Here is a 19327-nt window from a genome sequence, read left to right as displayed (position 1 = left end):
TTGTCGCAATACCAATAAGTCCTCTACCATACCTGAAGCTTATTACAATTCATAAGTTAAATGAAAAAATTTGTGGACAAAATCACTGTCAAATAGTTCTCACTTCTGTAGAATCACTCATATGTAATCTATTTCTCTATATATATTTATTATGTTATTATAATTATAATCATTACATACATATAGTATATCTAAATACACACTATAAGTTAATAGGTTTATTATTAAAAGAATGGTAGAGAACTTACGAAATTATATAGAGAATTTACGAGAAGAAAAATATAAATTAATAAAAATAAACTATCTTGAGAAATTGTAAATCTAAAGATTTGTAGTAGTAGATTGTAGTACTAAGATTACAATGAATCATGATGTTATACAAATATATTTACAGACAAGTTATCAAATTTATAACCCATTACGCATAGCAAATGATTTGTACTATTCAAAAATTTCTTTATTCAATCAATTGATTCTTAATTCGAATACCGAAAATACTACTGTACACATATTATGTAAAAGAGAAAACACTAATTATAAATACTATTAAAAAAATGTGTAGGTGTTCGGAAAAATTGACAAACGCATACATGCATCCTCAGTTCACGCCGGGCACTTACAGGAAACGCATATATGTGTCCTTAGTCCACACCGATAGCTTTCGCCAGACGCGTATATGCGCCCATAGCACTCTAAGGGTTAATGGTGTACGTTTTCAAAATCATTGGATTGTAGACAACATACAAAGTTACTTAGAAGTATTTAAAGTACTTTATTTTGTATTTTGTATTTTGCATTATACGTGCTAAACACCACCGATCATGAGTAGTGAATATTATGGCAAGTCATAATAAAATTGATAGAACTTTACAGCGTTACAGCTTTGCGATACTTAACATTAGAATATGAAAGTAATCTTTATATTTGTATCATTAGGTTTTTCATTACATTCAAATTTTTACAGACCTCATTGAATTTTCTAACTAATCTATTTGCAATTTTCTGAATAAAATTTAGATCAAAGGTTATCGGCCTCAATATTACAGTCCATAATCCACTATTTCTCTCTATATATTAGAAACAACTTCTCAAATGTTTTATTACACATATGTCCCGAATCGTTATCTTGCATGAACTAAGTAATTCTGGTCGACTAATCGTTACTTTGTTAATGTAGATCAGATATTACCTTTTGATGAAACCATCAGTGTTCTAATATTTATAGACGAGGTATATAATGTGACTTTAGAAGGCGAATAAAACATTAGAATCAACTAAAATTCATCATCATCGTCATAAGGAATATGAAATTTTATTCTTACAACGAAAACTTAGACGTTCCGTATCTGACAATAATATAAAATTAATTATTCGAGATATTACATTAAATTAATTATTCGAATTTCCCGTTTGTTCACCTTCGAAATGATAATGTTAGTTTCCAGAATTTTGTTTCGCGTTTATCGGATTGAATGTACCACAGATCTTTGAAAGTACATCAAACTATGACGTTGAAAAACAAGCATCGCGTGATAAACTTCTTAGACACAAACAAGTTACGGACAGTTCTACATCGTCGCGAGTTCGACTGTGACTGGTTGAAATACAAACAAGGTCTGAAATGTTGTGTTGAATCAGTCGTCATCGGCATAAGATGCACGTAGACTCAAAAGAAATTCATTAAGCAAATGTTTGCATGAAATTTCCTTGCTATTTCAATTTTAGATTATATTCGTGTACTTAATTGATTTATGAGCCTTTTTACTGAAATTATTCTGCAAGATTCTAGCGAAAACGATTACGTTTATTTATTTATTTTATGAATGCGAAATGGTTTTGAAATATGTACTTAAAGTTTTAAACAAGTTCTATAATTCACGACAACTCTTTTAGGAAGTAATATGTAGTAAAGATTGAATGCAGACTTAGAATTGGGTTGAGTAAATTTAGTAAATTGAATATTCAAATAGAGGTAGAAATAGAGGTATTATGGTTCCTTCCAACTTTGATGATAACTTTGGAAATGATTCACTCTTTACCGCCCTTAATCTGTTCTAGATCAATTATGTTCTAAATCTTCGTTTACCATCAACGTACATTTAACAATTAGTAGTTAACATTTCAATTGTCTCAATTTTATAATTTGCATCTTTTATTACTTGAAAGCAGCGTTTACCAGCTTTACAAATTTAAAGAATAACTGATAAAAAATATATCAGATTAGTTACATTTATTAACTTGTATATTCAATTTTTATATTTTCAATCATAGTTTATGTCATTACATTTTGTTTAACAGCTAATTTTTTTAACAGAATACTATACTTTACTCCAATTTAGCACTAAATCAATGCTAAAATGTTCATAAGTATTTAAAAATAAAAAGGATCTTATTCTAGACAATTTTAAAGTTACCGTCTCTCTTCATAAGTGGATTTCTCATATAAACAGTAATTTTGTACTTTTCTCAGAGTCTTTTTATGAATATATTATATGTATTATACGAAAATTTTTTAAATTGCGTTATCACTGTAGTAGGATACGATAATATGTGAAACAATATATGCTATATAATATAATACATAGCGAACTGAAAATGTAGAATATGTCACAGGATATTTATTGTGAACATACACTTACTGAAAAATTAATAAACGTCATGAATACTAGGATCTTCAATTTCAAACATTGAATCTTCAATTCAAACATCAACAACAATTAAACAAAAGATAATCTCGCTATATATATTACACACTCATCCCTTAATTTACGCTATAATTTTTATCTACGAGTTTTATTATTTTTAGAGTTTTTATATGCGGTATTAATCTATGCGATCTCATTTTACGCGGGAAGCAAATATATGTCTCTATAATCTTCATTGAATTTACTACATATCAGTGAGACGAAAATTCTTATTTAATTGTACTAATGACGTTATTTTGATTTTTTTATGGTTTGTAGAGAGCATGTTTGAACTTGATCGATTGAGCAATAACAACGGTACTTTCCCATTCTACTTGCAAATACTGCAAATATGAAATGACAAGATGTAGAAAAGGATGTATTTTAGATGTAAGATAAAAAGCATGCCATTCTTGCGACTAAGCAACAATCTTTTCCGTTTTGACAGACTTCATTTACGCAATTTTCTTCCATGCAAAAAAATATCACATGGAACGAATAATGCACATAAATTGAGGGATAAGTGAATTATGGCTTGTTAATATAGTAAATAATTGACTGTTCAAATATTACTTTAGTGATCTCTGGCGAAATATATACATCCAATAAATGTATAGTACACACATCTAATTTAATACATCTAATAAATATCTTATAACTTTTATATATATACATTTTCAGATTTGTTTCAAATTTTAGCAATAGAATCACGATGGTTGTATTTCGTTAAGGAGTTTATAAAATTTTGAAATGTTTTGTATAATACATACATAAAAAGTTCCTAGAAATGTTCGAATACTTTCGTAAGTCACTGTTCTTTCGTAAATCACTCGTCAAATCATCCAGACAATCATCTCATTCATACAAAAATAAAGACTCGAAAAGGTTTTGTTCGATCAAGGATTAAATAGACGAAAAAGGGGAAAGAGGGAAAAAAGCGATAGAATATAGTGCGTACCTCAACGTGTCAGACCAGATCGTACCTTAGGGACGGCCGACGGAAATCGAGCGCCTCGAGGTCGGACGGCTCTCGTCTGCAGAGCGAACAGAACGCGCACTGCAGCGTATTTTTGAAGGCTTCTCGGAAGTCCCGATTGAAATACGCGTAGATCAGCGGGTTCAATGCTGAGTTTGTGTACCCGATCCAGAAAAGTATTGCGATAACGATATTGGGACATGGGCAGGATTCTCCGCACAGAGTCGTAATAACGTACCTGTGAACAAAGATTTCAGGATTCAGCGAAGATTTCGTTCGTAATGATTGAATTAACACGTTCCTTGAACAAACTGGAAAATTAAGACACTAGAAACAGAAATAATATATTAACCCTGCTGCGAGCCCCGAATTTCTCAGTTTGGATTTCGTTTCAATCGAAAAAAGAATTTTTTTCCAGAATAATTTTTTTAATTTGGTCTAAACGACGACGTTTTTTGTTCGAGAAATTAAAAGAATTAGTTTATTAGATAAAAAGTAGCAAGTATGTTGAAACAATTCCAATCAGTTGGAATCGCGAAGAAAATAAAGATCGTTTTTTACAATTTTTTGGTCTCAATCTGTACCTAATGGAAATTTAAACAATACATTTTGTAGATTCATGTAGATTATAAACAGATTGAGTCAAAATTCAGAATAAGGATATCGTTCAATATTTAAAGCTTATAATATAAAGTTTATGTGTGGAAGATAACATCCTTCAAATGCCTTCCACTTATTGCCTTGGTACGTCAGGCTCTTTCGATGGCATGTTTCATAACAATGGTTAATGTCTGAGGTTCTAATGTTCGAATTTCTACACGAACGTTTTTCTTCAGCTATTCATGTCTCCCTGGTTTATTCTACTATACCCGCTGTTTTACATGGTCCCACGGGAAGTAATCAGAGATCGAAAGATAGGACGAACGTGACAGCTAATAATGGACTTATTATTTTGATAACAAAACTGTACAGTTTTTACGCGTTGGTCCTTTGTGTAACTCATCATAATCCATATCCTAAGCCTCAGTTCCAACATATGTATGAACTTATAACATGAAATCAAACAAGCATGGAAGTTATTTCTTTCTCAAATTCTATTCTGAAGTTTGACCTAACATGGTATATATGTACATACTGAAAACTTCATCAAAATCGGTTGATGCAGAAACAAGCGATAGGCATCAAAATATGTAGGTAAGAATTTTTAGATTTATTACGTATATAGGCCGAATGAAAAACTGCGATTTTCATAATTTTTAACTATTCGTTCTTTATAGTAACGTTAGCCGATTAACTGTTTGTTTTTACTTGATTTCAATTCTTCATCTGAACTAAAAGTACTGCAAAAACGATTTTTCTGTTATCGTGGAACGTGTTATTTGATAACTTTTAAAGAATTAAATGGAAAATACACAGAGGGGGTGAAGAATAAAAAAACCTAAATACTTTCTTCGATTCTATATTATTTTATAATTTTTCAATATTTTAACAACTGTGAAACCTAATATCAATGATCTCGAAAGGGAAGCACAATGTAATACAAATGTTTATTTTTTAAAAGACTGATCGTTTATCATATAAAGAGTATACGTATACTTTTTTATTCTCTACTGCTAACATAGTATTATGGTTTTAACATGATTTTCAAAGATGAAAAGATAATCCTTACAATCCAATAATATATATTTCTAAAAAAAGATATCAGTTTATCTTGTTTAATTTGATAAAGCAAAGTGATTCTAAAAACAGTAAGATGAAGTAAATAAATATAAAAATATTCATTATCAGACTACTAACAAAACGGAAACAAACTTTGTTTCACCTAGACCTGTCACTCCTATTGTATTCACTTAGTTGTGTTTTCTTATCCTAACAAGAGTAATTAAACCCATTAATTGAGCGCGATGAACGTCGCTATCTTTCTCAGTTTGCACGATATAATTAAATCAAGAAACCGTACAAAAATATAACCAATTTAACAGAAACCAACAATTCCGTAAACTCTTAAGATCGTTCTAAGTGCTTCTGCCCAAAGGAAACAAAAGAAAAACAAAAAATAATAAAGATTAAATTTTAAACCTCCATAATTTCACTCATGAAAATTTTCCCGGAGCAAGTTTTAAACAATTGACCTAAAACTGATTATACGATACAGCAAGAATTTGAATAAGTATTCCAATATTTTCTCACATTTTTTGAAAATCTAGAACATTGGAAAGATTAAGGACATAAATAATTCAGCTTTCCTATGGGCAGTATGAAAATATGTTCGCCCGTAGAAGATTAAGAAATAGGGTTATCCTTTAGAAATTCTGGATTTCTGATTTCTTACACGCACCACAAGAAGAACGGCAACCAGCAAATTATGAAGGTACCCATGATGATGCCTAACGTTCTGGCAGCCTTGTGCTCTCTTTTCATCTTCATGATATTCTTATCTTTGGTGGGAGTATGCAGATGATCGGTGCTGATCTCGTTCAATGTCAGCGTCTTTGAGGAACCAGCACTATTTAGTTCCCCGTTCAAATTATTCAAATCTTTACTCGGCCTGTGACTCAACAGCATCACGTTACCCATACGGCTGTGCATCTGTTTTTCTTGCCTACTCGCCTCCTTGAACACGGCGAAGTACGTAAGGGTCATAATACTGCATGGTATCCAGAACGAGATACTCGACGAGAATATTACGTACACCTTGTTCACTTTGAACTCGCATAATTCAGGATGCTTCTGTCGATGCATATTATTCTCTTCTGTGGTATACCAGCCCATAAAGATAGGCATGAACGAGATGAACGCGGGCATAATCCAACAAGCGAGTAGCATGTAAGCAGCTAGCCTCTTGGTCATGATGATAGGGTATTTGAGCGGCTTCACGATCGCCCAGTAACGATCGACCGAGATGCACATCAAATGGAGGATGGAACTGGTGCTAAAGTACACATCCAACGAGTTCCAGACATCACACATGAAATAGCTGAACATCCATTTGCCGGTTATTTGAACGCTCGCGTTGAACGTCATGGCGAACATCGCAACTAACATGTCGGCCAAGGCTAACGAAACTACGAAGTAGTTGGTGATAATTCGTAGCTTCCGGTGCCGCATCACGGACACCATTACCAGCAGGTTGCCAAATACCGCGGTTACGATGATGGAGCCTAAGACGCACCCTTTTGCGATCGTTATAGGTACGGACCACTTTTGATAGTTCGAGTAACTGCTGTTCGCGAATTGGTTGTCCTCAGTCGATATGGCGTTCAAGATGGTCGTCACGTCCATCGAGGACACCACCTCCGTCGACTCGGAGCTCGTCACGATCGTCGTCATATTCGACCACCGCACGAAACCGTACGTTTTTCCTTGACCTTGTTCCTCTTCTTCTGTCCGGAAGAAACTCGACGGGTGGCCTTAGGTCACGGACGTGCCAACGAGCCGACGTACCAGGCTAGCCTTCATCTTCCCGACGGGGAAAGGGCGATGCCTCTTGCCAAGTTCCTTGTACCCTGGGACGTTTGCCAGCGTTAATCGCTGATACGCGGGTGCACCGTTTGCTTCTTCCAAGGTTTTTTCCTGAATAGTTTGGCTTCGAGAGTTAATCAGAATCGTGTACGGTGGCCTGGGAGCTTGGTACCTCGGTTTTACATTCCACGAGGCTTCTGTTAGTGGTTACCTGGAAAATTGAGATTAAATACAGAATTAGCGATAATTTTGATAAGTATTATATTCAATGAATGTTCAATTGTAATTATTAGACTGCGGATTTTTATGCGTTTATAGAAGATGAAAAGTTGCAAAAACGTACAATGCTCATAATATGAAAAAATGTATAAAATATCCAAGGTATAGTGTTTTCTATGATACTCAGTAAGTAGGATAATTTTCTACCGCGAGATTCTACTTTTTAAATTATATTCTCAATAAAATATAAAAAATTATATTTCTCAAGAATCCGCAATCTAGTAATCATTCTATTAATAATAATATGGAGATCAAACATTAGAAATTACTTGAAATATATCTAATACCATTTAATAGACAAATTTTAATTATATTATTTTGATACATTTTTCAAATCGTAATATTGTTAAGAAAAATTCTCGTTCCACATTGAATTTTTTTTCAAAATATTCTCAAGTATTCTTATTTATTTTATGTATTATTATTATTTATGAAAAATTTAATTTTGATTTAATTTTTAATTTAATAGCTAAATTATTGTATTGAACACGACTTCAGATTTTACATTATGTAAAACTGCCTTTTCATAATAAAAAGGAAATAGAGTGATTAAAAGTTAGGAGTTTAAAACCTTGTAATATTCACCAAGAAAGATGAAATATGTTTAATTAACATAGATTTTAAGATTAATACTTTTATTAAAATATATTATAATAAAGTGTGTTTAAAATTATTATACAATTAATAAGTTTAATAAAATTCAAAAGTTCATAATTTACTATTGTTTCTACGATTTCTTCTGATATTGGTGATAGATTACGAATGTTTAAGCATTTATGAGAAACTTAAATATGCAAAAATTTCCGCGATATAAAATATATAAAATGGATAAGTATATAGAATGTACATAAAGTACATGAAATATCCAGAATGAAATAGTCGTCCAAATATTTAACCCTTTGAGTGCTGTGGGCGCATATAGGTGTCTGGCGAAAGCTATCGGTGTGGGCTAAAGACATATATATGCGTTTTCTGTAAGTGCCCGGCATGGGCTAAGGACGCATGTATGGGTTTTTCAAGTTTTCCGAACACCTACGCAGAAGTAATACTATTACGTTTGTGTGAAATAAATATAAATGCATTCCTTACGGCAGTAAACAAATGCCTCGTTATTGTTGAAGTGGTCACCACTTGTAAGAAAACTCTATATCTGGTTTTTTTAGTTTTCTCAAGCACTGAATTTTTCACACACAACTAAATTATTAACTTGTGTTATATTTACTAAATTTAGTTTTCTAGTTTATTGTTTTCTAGTTTATTACCCAAATTCTAGTTAACTGTAAATTTCAATGTTTATAATAAATAATTAAAAATAACTAAAAAATAACGCTCTTGAATCATTTAATCTCGTGCAAAAGAATTACTATAACTTATTACGATTTGAGCTTTGAATAGTCAATCAACAGAGTTCAGTCTAACGAAAAAGTATTCCGTCCACAGCGATCGTCAACGCTAGACGCGCGCCGTCCGAAGGAAATATCTATTTAATACTTAGGTTCTTCCGTAGTATTTATATTTGTTGATGATTAATGACTGTATTTTCACATTTACTTCATTTACACCTTATGCATTGTTATCAGACTTACATAAATTGCTTTTAAATATAAAATTAAATTTTATTGCAAAAAAAATTGATTTTAGTTTCAATATTAGATAACTAAGATCAGTTGTAAAAAAAATTGGCTTTAAATTCGATGTTAACTAAGAATTTTTCATTTCACTCAAAGTGCATTCTAATAGTAAGATCTTAAAATGTCAGACCTTACTTTTTAATATTCTGTATACGTGACTACAACAAATTTCTAAAGTTTAATATATCAAACATGAGTAATTCTCATTTCTGTCTCCAATTATTTCAAATTTTCGGCATTTTTATGGTTTTACAAATATTATGAATGAAAATCCATCCTTTCAATCATCTATCCAATTGATTGAATTGCATTTTTATAGAGAAGAAATTTTGATGAAAGTAATCGTTTTTTAGGATTTATGTGTACATAGCTCTCACGACTTTCGTAACACGAATAGCGAATTGAATGGAACGGTTTCACGGTATTTTAACGTGATATTGAAGTTCTTGTCGACTCGATTGAGGTATTCGACACAAGAGAGATATCAAGCACACTAGACGACCCACTTTATTCGATTTGTTTGTACTACTTGCTTAATCTACTCAATCCATTACAATCATTCGGACTATTCAATTTATTCATCTATATGGCACTAATACAGTGCCAGCAGATCTATTTGCTCCAAGTTTTGTATTCTTCGAGTTCTATGATGGCATTCGATAAAATTGCTTGCATTGTTTCGAATGTTTTCACGGAATATCATCTCTGTAAAATCGTTGATAGAAATTTAAATCTTGAAAACTTTTCACTTAAGAAATATTTGGTATTATTCGATAGGAAATTTTCAATTATATTATTTTGTTACATCTTTACACAATAATAGATGTGCTCAAAAATGTTTTGTTTTCCATAGAAGGTTTTTTTAAAGCGTCGCGTTTGGAAGACGTCCGAGTTTTATATATTGCTATTTACTTACTTATTAAATCAATATATATGAAATATTATTATCAAATTTTGTTCTATCCTCAATTATCAATCAGGTGCATTAATATTAAAATTTAAGTATTGGCATGAATGATCAGAATATGTGAATCATTTTTTCCTATAACTTTTAGTTTAAGTAACATTTAGAAAAAATTTAAAATGTTCTTTATTTTACTTAAACAATTCTATTTCAAGAATTTACTCTTATAAAATCTAATATAATGAAATAATTAGATATTCAAAATGTTTATCAGTTAACACGTGAAAATTACATTCATTAAATATATAATGCTCTAAAAAAATTATGTATGAATTAAAACTTTTTAATAGATACATTTGCCGCCATTTAATTTCTAATTATACTATTTTTCTATGTTTTGCAAAATTATTATATTATCAAAACAGCTTCTCGTTTACAATTGAATCTTTTCTTAAAACATGATGAGGTCAAAGAATATGAGTTTTATGTATATATGTTTATTAAATTTTTGTAAAATTTAGTAAGCAAATTATGAAATGGAAGATTTTATATCATATAAAACATTCAAATTAACTACTATCGAAGATCAAATCATAAATTAATGCTATTATAAAAACATTATTACCTATAAATCGAAATATATGATATTATTTGAATATAATGTACTATTACGTTGTTTAGTTCAACAATCACTTTTACCTATATCGAAGAATAAGTGGACGAATGAATGTCCTAAATTCTTAATTAGTGGTACTGATTTTAGCAAAACAATAAATTGTCACTGGATTGAGGTAAATCAAACATATTGAAATTATCAAATATAATTTCCCAAAGTGTTTTATAAATAATAACAAGAATATAGATTGATGAATAATTAGACACAAAACTCTATAAAACTATAAAACTATTATAATACCTGAACCAATCATAAATTATATTTAATATAGTGACTCACTTTTTTCTTAGAATAGCATATGTATTAATTTGGATAAACGATCTTCGTATTATTACAGAATAGATTTTATTAAAATTTAGTACTTCCTTCTAATTTTCAGTAAGAGTAAACTTTCTACGTACATAAAGTTATTATGTTATGGAATCAATAATAATTTAAAAGAATTCATCAGTCGTTAAAAGTTTATTTTATTGTTAAGAAATGCCACACCTTTTATTAAAAGATTCCTAAATTACTTAATTAGATACTCTCTCAAAATCACTGATATGTAATCAATAGAGAATAAACAACCATTCTCTCTATTTAAAAACGAATATGAGGAGAGCTTCAAAATTTCACGAATTATAAACACAAATAAGTTTTAATATATAATAAAGAAAAGATATTTTGATTTATTTAATTTATTAAAGTCGCAAAAAAACACTTTGATTTATTATATTGATCCGAAATGATACTCGAAGGGCATTGTGATAACTAGATTGCAAATTTTTATGTAAATTCATATTTCTAAAAATAAATATAATTAAGAATACAGTATCAAATATTATAGAAAGCACTATACTTTGAATATTTTGTATATCTTTTAATATCATGCGCATTCTGTGCAATTTTCTAGTTTCAAATTTCCTATAAATGTATAAAAATCTGCAATCTAATGGTATCTAAAGAATATAAACACATTCACTTTATCAGATTATGAAAACCATTCCGAATCATAGCAATAATGGAAACTTTCTTGAACAGCAACATTAAACTGGTAAAAAGCGGGTGACAATAAGATTATAATATGCTAAACAATCGATCACGTAACTTAAAACTTTAATTTATCTCCAAAAACGACGATAATTTTCCTAAGTTTCTGAATTGCTGTCTGAAAATCCTTGAAGACACAATCGATAAAGAATCAACAACCATTTCCCCGATTTTCCCTTTGCATCCATTGCGGCGCTAGTTTCCCGACTATCACCACTCGAAACGAGGACGCGCCGGAAGAATGAGTAACCTTGAATGGGACCCTCTTTTTCTGCTGCCGTCGTCTGTCGTCTCCGGCTTCGTTGACTGTGTCGCGACAGGGCCGTGTCAAGTGCACTCCCGTTCCGTCCATGTAATTTATGATCTGCTATTTTTGCGGTATATTTGGGTCAATTATTCCGACAGTGGCCGTGCTAGCGCCGTGGAGCCGGCACTACCGATGATAAACAACACCCTCCTCCTGCCCAACCACCGTCATTACGCCGAAAGCCTGGAGAACGCCACTTTTATTTCTCCGTGAAATCGACAACCCCGCCAGGGATTCGCGACCAACAGCTTCGATTACGGTTTTGACCTTCGATGCGACATCCTGTCTGTTGGCCTTCTACCGGGTCACGTTTCTCGCGAGTTTTACGATAATTTTGAGCAAGGATCCTCGCGTAATAGGTCGCCGGATAGTGATCAGGGGTGGTGAGTAAGAACTGAAGTAATGGTGATATGATTTTCGTGATACGATTGCCGTCGCTTATTTTAGAATAAAGATAAAGACGACTGGAGCGCCTTGTTACATACAGGGTGTCCCATTTCAATCCACATAATTAGTTTCTCTGTAAATGGATACGTAAAAGTCGCATGATAGTGACACACGTTTCCTTAAATGTATTAATAGTACAGTTTTTAATATATAAATCGCTCAATCTTGGCATTCCATATAAAAAATTATTAGCCTTACAAAGATATTAATTTATTTAAGCGAAAAACCATTAGATTATACCAGATATCTTAATTTTCATTTTGTAAAACCTATGATATAAATTACAAGGAAAATGTCTTTCGATACGATAGATTAATAATTTTTTATAGGGATTGCGAAAACAGATCAATTGGTACATTAAAATTTGTATGATTGTGTTTGAACGTATGTCAACATCATATGACCTTTATCTTTCCAGAAAAATTAGACCACATTATGTCTCCTTCGAAACCATTTAATGCCTGCCTGAACATCTTTTTTATACAGCAGGTAGTTTACCAACAATTTACACTTATATATTAAAATGGGACATCCTTTTCAAAGAAAATTATGTTTAGTAATGAGAGTAAAGATGTTTAGTAATATTAATTCCTCATGTACAGTAATTTTCTTAATAATAGTACATAATTAGTAGTATAACTAAATATATATCTTTCTCCTACTATGTTACAATTACCAAAATAGTATAGTAAAGTGATATATAATAATTATTATTATTTCTAAATCACTGATTTTTATACATGCAAAATATACAAAGTATGTCAGCAATGTGTTTGATATAAGATTTAAAAATTGAATATTTTCTACGATACGATATACGATATAGAATAGCAAATATTTAATAATACTTTTGTGGTCACTCTGACATTTTTTCATTTGCATTATAATGAATTATAATTTTCCTGCACATTTTTATTTTTCATATAAACTGTTATATAATAAGTATTATATAATATATATTTATATAATAAGTATATCCATAAGTATGCATATTTATTTATTAAAATATAACATAATGTACTTGTCTACCTTTTCAGATATTTACCATTCCTAAACAAAAAGAAACGTTCCATACCAAATAATTTATAATCTTAACGCCACTATTACAATTACCTTAATTTTTTATTTTTATTACAATTACCTAAAAAAAACATTATTATAATTATATATTAAAATAATCCGCAATTTAATAATTATTATTAACATTATTGCAAAAACGGTTCTTACGATTTTATATAACTTTTACAACTAAATAAAGTGATTATTTGAATTATAATTTGTAAAATTTTCTATACAGACTACCCCAAAAATCATGGTGTAACCGGTCGGCTTGATTTTACATGCAGAACTAAGTCAAAAGAAGATGAATAACATTTTTTCATTTAGGCCTTTGTTTTCGAAGAACATGAGTTTAAAAACCCATCAGGTATCCATGTTTTGACAGGAAGTTTCGAATTACAAAACTTCGATTTCTGCTCGTGTCTGTATTATTAAATAAGGAAAATGTCATAATTTGCTTTTTGATTAATAAAATGAATCTTAAAAAGTACCAATCTTATCCTTATTTATGAAACCATTCAAATTAAATAAAAGAAATCAATAATCTATATCACGGAGATAAGATAAAAACAAGAACAGGAAGCAAATCGTGGCATTCTTCATGTTTAATGATGCGAGAATGACACGAGTAGAAACAAAAGTTTCATATTTTGAAACATTCAGTTAATACACGGTTACCTGATGGGTTTTCAAAAGCAAAGCCTTAAATGGAAAAATGTTATTCTTTCTTTTCGACCTATTTTGCATGTAGGAACACCACCTGATTTTGTTGTTGTACCGCGATTTTTGGGACACCCTGTACACGCATATATACCTATAACACATACCAGTGGAATTAGATCATGAACTTTAATCGTAGATTCCAACTTCAGTTTATATAACATAAAATACTTTATGATATATAACATAGTTTAAACATTTATATGTAACTAACTTATATGTAATTTATATGTAACTTATATGTAAATAACTAGCTTAAACATTTAATAGTTGTTTGTCGTAATAACATTGTTATATTAATCGATTGCAATTACATACATATCTGATGTATCGAATATCCTATACCATTTTTTGTATTCACTTTATTTATATCAGATTAGTAATATTAGTACTATGATATTATTCCATTAAAGCATTAATAGAATGCATTAGTGGAATATTATTGCAATAATAGAAACAAATGTTGTAAGATGTACTAAATAATATCATCGCATACTTTCACATATTACGCACCATGACAAAGTATTTATAAGTAAGTACACCTTACATATTGTTTGTATTGTTGTAGACAATGTTATATAATGGAAATTGGCTATCATCCAAATACTTAAGTTGTCATATAGTTTATTGTTTGAGTAGTTTCGTTACTGCATCGATTGTCTTCAATCGTTTTCATGACATTTAAGAATCGAAGATCGACTGTGATCTTTCTATTCAAGTATATATTTAATGCATTGTTAAACATACATTTAATGTATTTAGTGTATGTTACTAAAATTTCCGAAGTTAATATTTTGAAAGGTCTGTCTAAATAATTTGTATTCTTTTTATCTTATCTAAATAAACGAAGTTATTTAATTTGGTAAATTATTATATTAACAAGTATCTGCTATAGGCTCTTTAAAGATAAAAATTAAATAACCAAAACAATTAATCGCTTAAGATTTTTGAAAATTTATAATAGATAAATTAAACATCCAAATTAAATAATGGAAATAACGAATCACCCAAAATTTCCGGAATCTTATAATATATAAATGCAAAGTTTTAAGTTACTATTGCGTACTAATACAAATATCCTACTAAAATATTCCACACATAAATGTCCAAATAAAAGCAGATAAATTATCAACTACTCGTGTACGTACACATAACAAGGATCGAGTAACGTTTCTCTGTATATTATTTGCTTCTCAAACTGGATAGCTGTTCTCGACGTAATCTACTGAAACGAAAACACAGAAACGGAGTGTCGCTCGAGTGTCCATTTATCTTCTCAAGACGTGCCATCAAGCCGCCATATTCCCCACGAAGTCTCTTTCTTCCGGCGGTCTAAGAAATAACGCTGACAGTCATTCTAATACGGTGACCGTAATACGCGCCACCTGGGGCGACATTGGAGAACGTGGCCTTGACAAGATGTCGACGAAAACGAAGCTTGAGGGTGCCACCTCTCTTCGTATGCTGCACACGAGGAAAATCATAACCCTCATTTAGAACGATTAAAAGAGCGTCGAGCTAAGATTAGACCACGTATCAGACAGTGCTAGGTCTAAGCTAGGTTTGCTAGCCGACATTTCTGTTCTCGCTGTTTCTATCATAGTTATATAAATTGAAAATTGAATAAGACAAAATTTTAACTGTAGTAGAAAAAATTTAATAAATTGGAGAAAATTGGAGAGTTTACTTATGGAAAGAAATAGAACGAAGGAAATGTTTAGGCATTCAGCTCTTTATTTGATAAAGAAAAATATTTGGTAAAGAATCTTTACCGTAGCTACAAGATGTATTAGCAAACTGTACATATTTGTTATAGCATTATACATATCTGTTATGAAATATTTACATCCTAACTGATTTAATTGAAGTATATTAGATTTCATACCATTTACTAAGCAGCTCTCTCATATGACTACCAAAGATCAATACTATAAAAGTGAAATGAATAGAATTTGATAAAAAGATGCTTCATTGAAAACTAACGATATGTGCCAATAATATTGCTGCACGTTTGGCAAGAAACAAAATAGTGATTTCCTATTGTGGAATTTGATGCAATACCGAGTGATCTTTAAATACCTGTTCTGTTCAGGAGGTTTAGCTTCGTAGCTTTAATGAAGTTGCAGTAGTCACACATTTGATAATCAAAAATAGTGATTGCAACAATAGGACAATCAATATTTTGAAACTTTAGGACACTATGTTTTTTAATTTCGATTAGAAAATTTTAATCGTCTGATTATTTGTCTCAAATTAGCTTTTAACTAATTTTTTAAGTACTAGTAACAATGATAATATTTATAATGTATAAATAACTTTTCCTACTACCATTTTTGTGCATTCCATTGACATGACAGAATCTCTCTCTCCAAATCCCAATATGCATAACTCATTCCAACTTTCCTGATTTTCATATTCTGTTTTCATTCCATGTAAGGAAAAGCACTCTTACTTTAAAGAACATATGAAACACACTTATCTCTATCCAAATTCTTCTACTATTTCTATTACTATACTGTTCTATACTGTACTATACTGTTTCTATTCAGTGTTTTCTTCTTCGCTTGTTATTTCTGTTCGAATTTTCTCTCTCTACCATTTTATCTTTTACAGCCTTACTTTGGACTTAACACAAGACAATATTACCATATATCTAAAGCCGTAGTTTACACTTTTAAACTGAATATTGCAGCATGCAGTTTATAATATGTAACATTGATATAATTATTATCGATATTTAATGCTAACATTAATTGAAATCAGGTATTGTATAATATTCTCTTACAATCAATAGATTAAAATATAAAACATATATATATTCAATAAGTGAAGTTCTCTCGTATATCATCCGTTATCTCTCATTCTATTCATTGTAAAAATTAATTGGGCCGTGGAGAACAATTCAGAAAAAGAGAAAGAAAAATTATACCCCAAAGGACTGAGTTTGCAACTGGGTGTAAAGTAACGTGACATATATACATGACAGTGACAATAGCAATACCCTTAACAATAAAGCTATTTCTATAAATCAATAGAAAATCGTTGCATCTTTATAAAAAGAAAGAAGTGTAGAACCGTTTAAGAAAGTCGTATTAATCTTTATTACACATGGATTTGATTGGTTTAAAAAGGAATTACTATTATAATTCTCATGTTTCTTCTATTCATTCAAAAGTCTGTTCTTGTCCAAATTTTTGTTATACTACACATTAAAATATTGTATTTCATTTATAACAAATACACGAATATTTTTTCTTTAGTCCTGAATATTAATTTCCTTCCTTTTATCATTCCATAATTATTTTATGGCATTCCTTTAATTAATAATGACCTAACATAAAATGTATGTAATGCTGTTGATGCAATTGCTGCATTTTTCTTAAATCTAATCGAAAATTGATATGAAATTCTTAATAATTGTGCAAATTCATATTTCTGTTAAAATATTTAAAGAAATCTGATATAATTGAAAATTTATTTCCATCATTCAATATTATGGTACGGCTTTTAGATATTTTACATATTTCTGTTTACTATATGCATTATACTGTACATTTATATATCTTCTATCATAAATCTATAAAAATCTGCAATCTATTAATAAGGCACTTGGCGTTAATATAATGTATATTAATAAGGCACTATATAACGTCTCATTTCAGATTGTAATTACGACAATACATATTTATAACATAACGGAATATTCCAGAACCCCACGGAACTGGTTATACTATCAAAATATCTGATTGTTTTTTTTATTCGAAACAGTTGCGTTAGAAAAATTTGGTGCACTCTAGATCAAATCAATATCGAATCGAACTGAAGTGGATCAAACTGAAGCGAATCGAACAAGAGAAAACAGTACACGTTCCACTGTAATATTTCTCCAATTGATCCGCCATTGGTTTCGATTCCCGCGATAGACCGATAAACCGCTAACGCGACCGGTGCCAAGGAAAAAAATGGATCGTTGCTACGGACAGGAAAAATTTGATAATGTCACCCTGCGGGAAAGGCCGCGATCGATACCAATTTATCTTCCGATTGAAACGCGATTCATTGCTGCAATTGCAGGATGCAACGTCCGCAACACGTGATCCGTTTGCTCCATTTCGCGCGGCGTGCAATTCGATTTTCTCGAAACGTACCCAATCGCCTGGCTGCATTTCGCGAAATCTGATTCTGTCTCGCATTCTCATTTATCGTTTCTCCAGAAACAACTATACACAACTAGAATACAGAACATTTTTCTTTTTTGTCATAGTTTTCATATATTGGATATTACAGAATTAATATTAAACTATATTTCAAAATATTTGTTTCCATATGACATATAAATACGTTAATGCTTTCCTTATATGTACAGGGTACAATCGCATTAATTAGTATTTTAGGAATATACATATGGTATCTTATGGAATTTCTTAATCAGTATGTATACTTTTATTGAAATTAAACACAATGAACGCAATTTTAAAAAAGGGATGGTAATGAGCCCTCTGCGCTCTCAGTCGCCACGGCATTCCGTGCTGCAACTCCAGTAGAAAAAGTCCTCCAGCGCAAAGAATTAGTATATGCAGTGAGCTTATTCGCCCATTTATGTCATATTTTGAGTATTATTAAATCATTGCTTATGTTAGTTCCAATAGACAATATAGGATAAATAACATACATAAATAATGGATAGATATTGCTTACAAGCATCATTTAGTAATGGCACTGGAAGAAAAACAAAAGAACTATTTATTACGCTATATACATGAGATTACGGATTTCTTTTATGACACAGCGAAAATACGTGTTTAAGATTTTCGATATACCTACATTTCAGATTATTGGAATATTTGCCGTGATGCAAATATTGGAGTACCTAGTAATTATTTTTTAACAAATAATCATTAAATAATTGAAAGCATGTAAAAATATATATATATATCGGAATTTTTTCATATAAATACAAAAGCTATGGAGTGATAAAATAAATAAGTTACTCAATTCCTTGCAAAAGGTTAACAGAATAAAAATATACGTACATTGTTGACTAAGTAAATATTATATAAAAGTAACAAATTTTGACGGTTTTTTCAAGAAATGCCAATGAATTTATTGTACAATCTAATATTATTATGTAATGAGTACTTTACGTTAGG

The 19327-nt window shown here is 30.5% G+C and overlaps 1 protein-coding gene across 8 annotated transcripts in view; it reads right to left on the bottom strand.

Annotated features, from left to right (window-relative positions):
* Nucleotides 1-19327, bottom strand: part of LOC126925022 (octopamine receptor beta-2R-like) — a 543796-nt gene that overhangs the window by 10640 nt on the left and 513829 nt on the right. For 7 of the 8 annotated variants that reach the window (XM_050740130.1, XM_050740128.1, XM_050740126.1 and 4 more), the window contains 2 exons: nucleotides 5999-7333; nucleotides 3668-3898 (listed from right to left, as the gene is read on the bottom strand). In XM_050740130.1, coding sequence (XP_050596087.1) covers nucleotides 3668-3898; nucleotides 5999-6990 — 1223 coding nt within the window. In that variant the 5' untranslated portion in view covers nucleotides 6991-7333. Of the gene's footprint in view, nucleotides 1-3642; nucleotides 3899-5998; nucleotides 7334-19327 lie in introns of all 8 variants that reach the window. The other variant, XM_050740133.1, reaches the window with a different exon arrangement.

This window comes from Bombus affinis, chromosome 15 (genome assembly GCF_024516045.1).
Source record: "Bombus affinis isolate iyBomAffi1 chromosome 15, iyBomAffi1.2, whole genome shotgun sequence".
Lineage (NCBI taxonomy): Eukaryota > Metazoa > Arthropoda > Insecta > Hymenoptera > Apidae > Bombus > Bombus affinis.
This window is presented reverse-complemented; position numbering and strand designations above follow the sequence as displayed.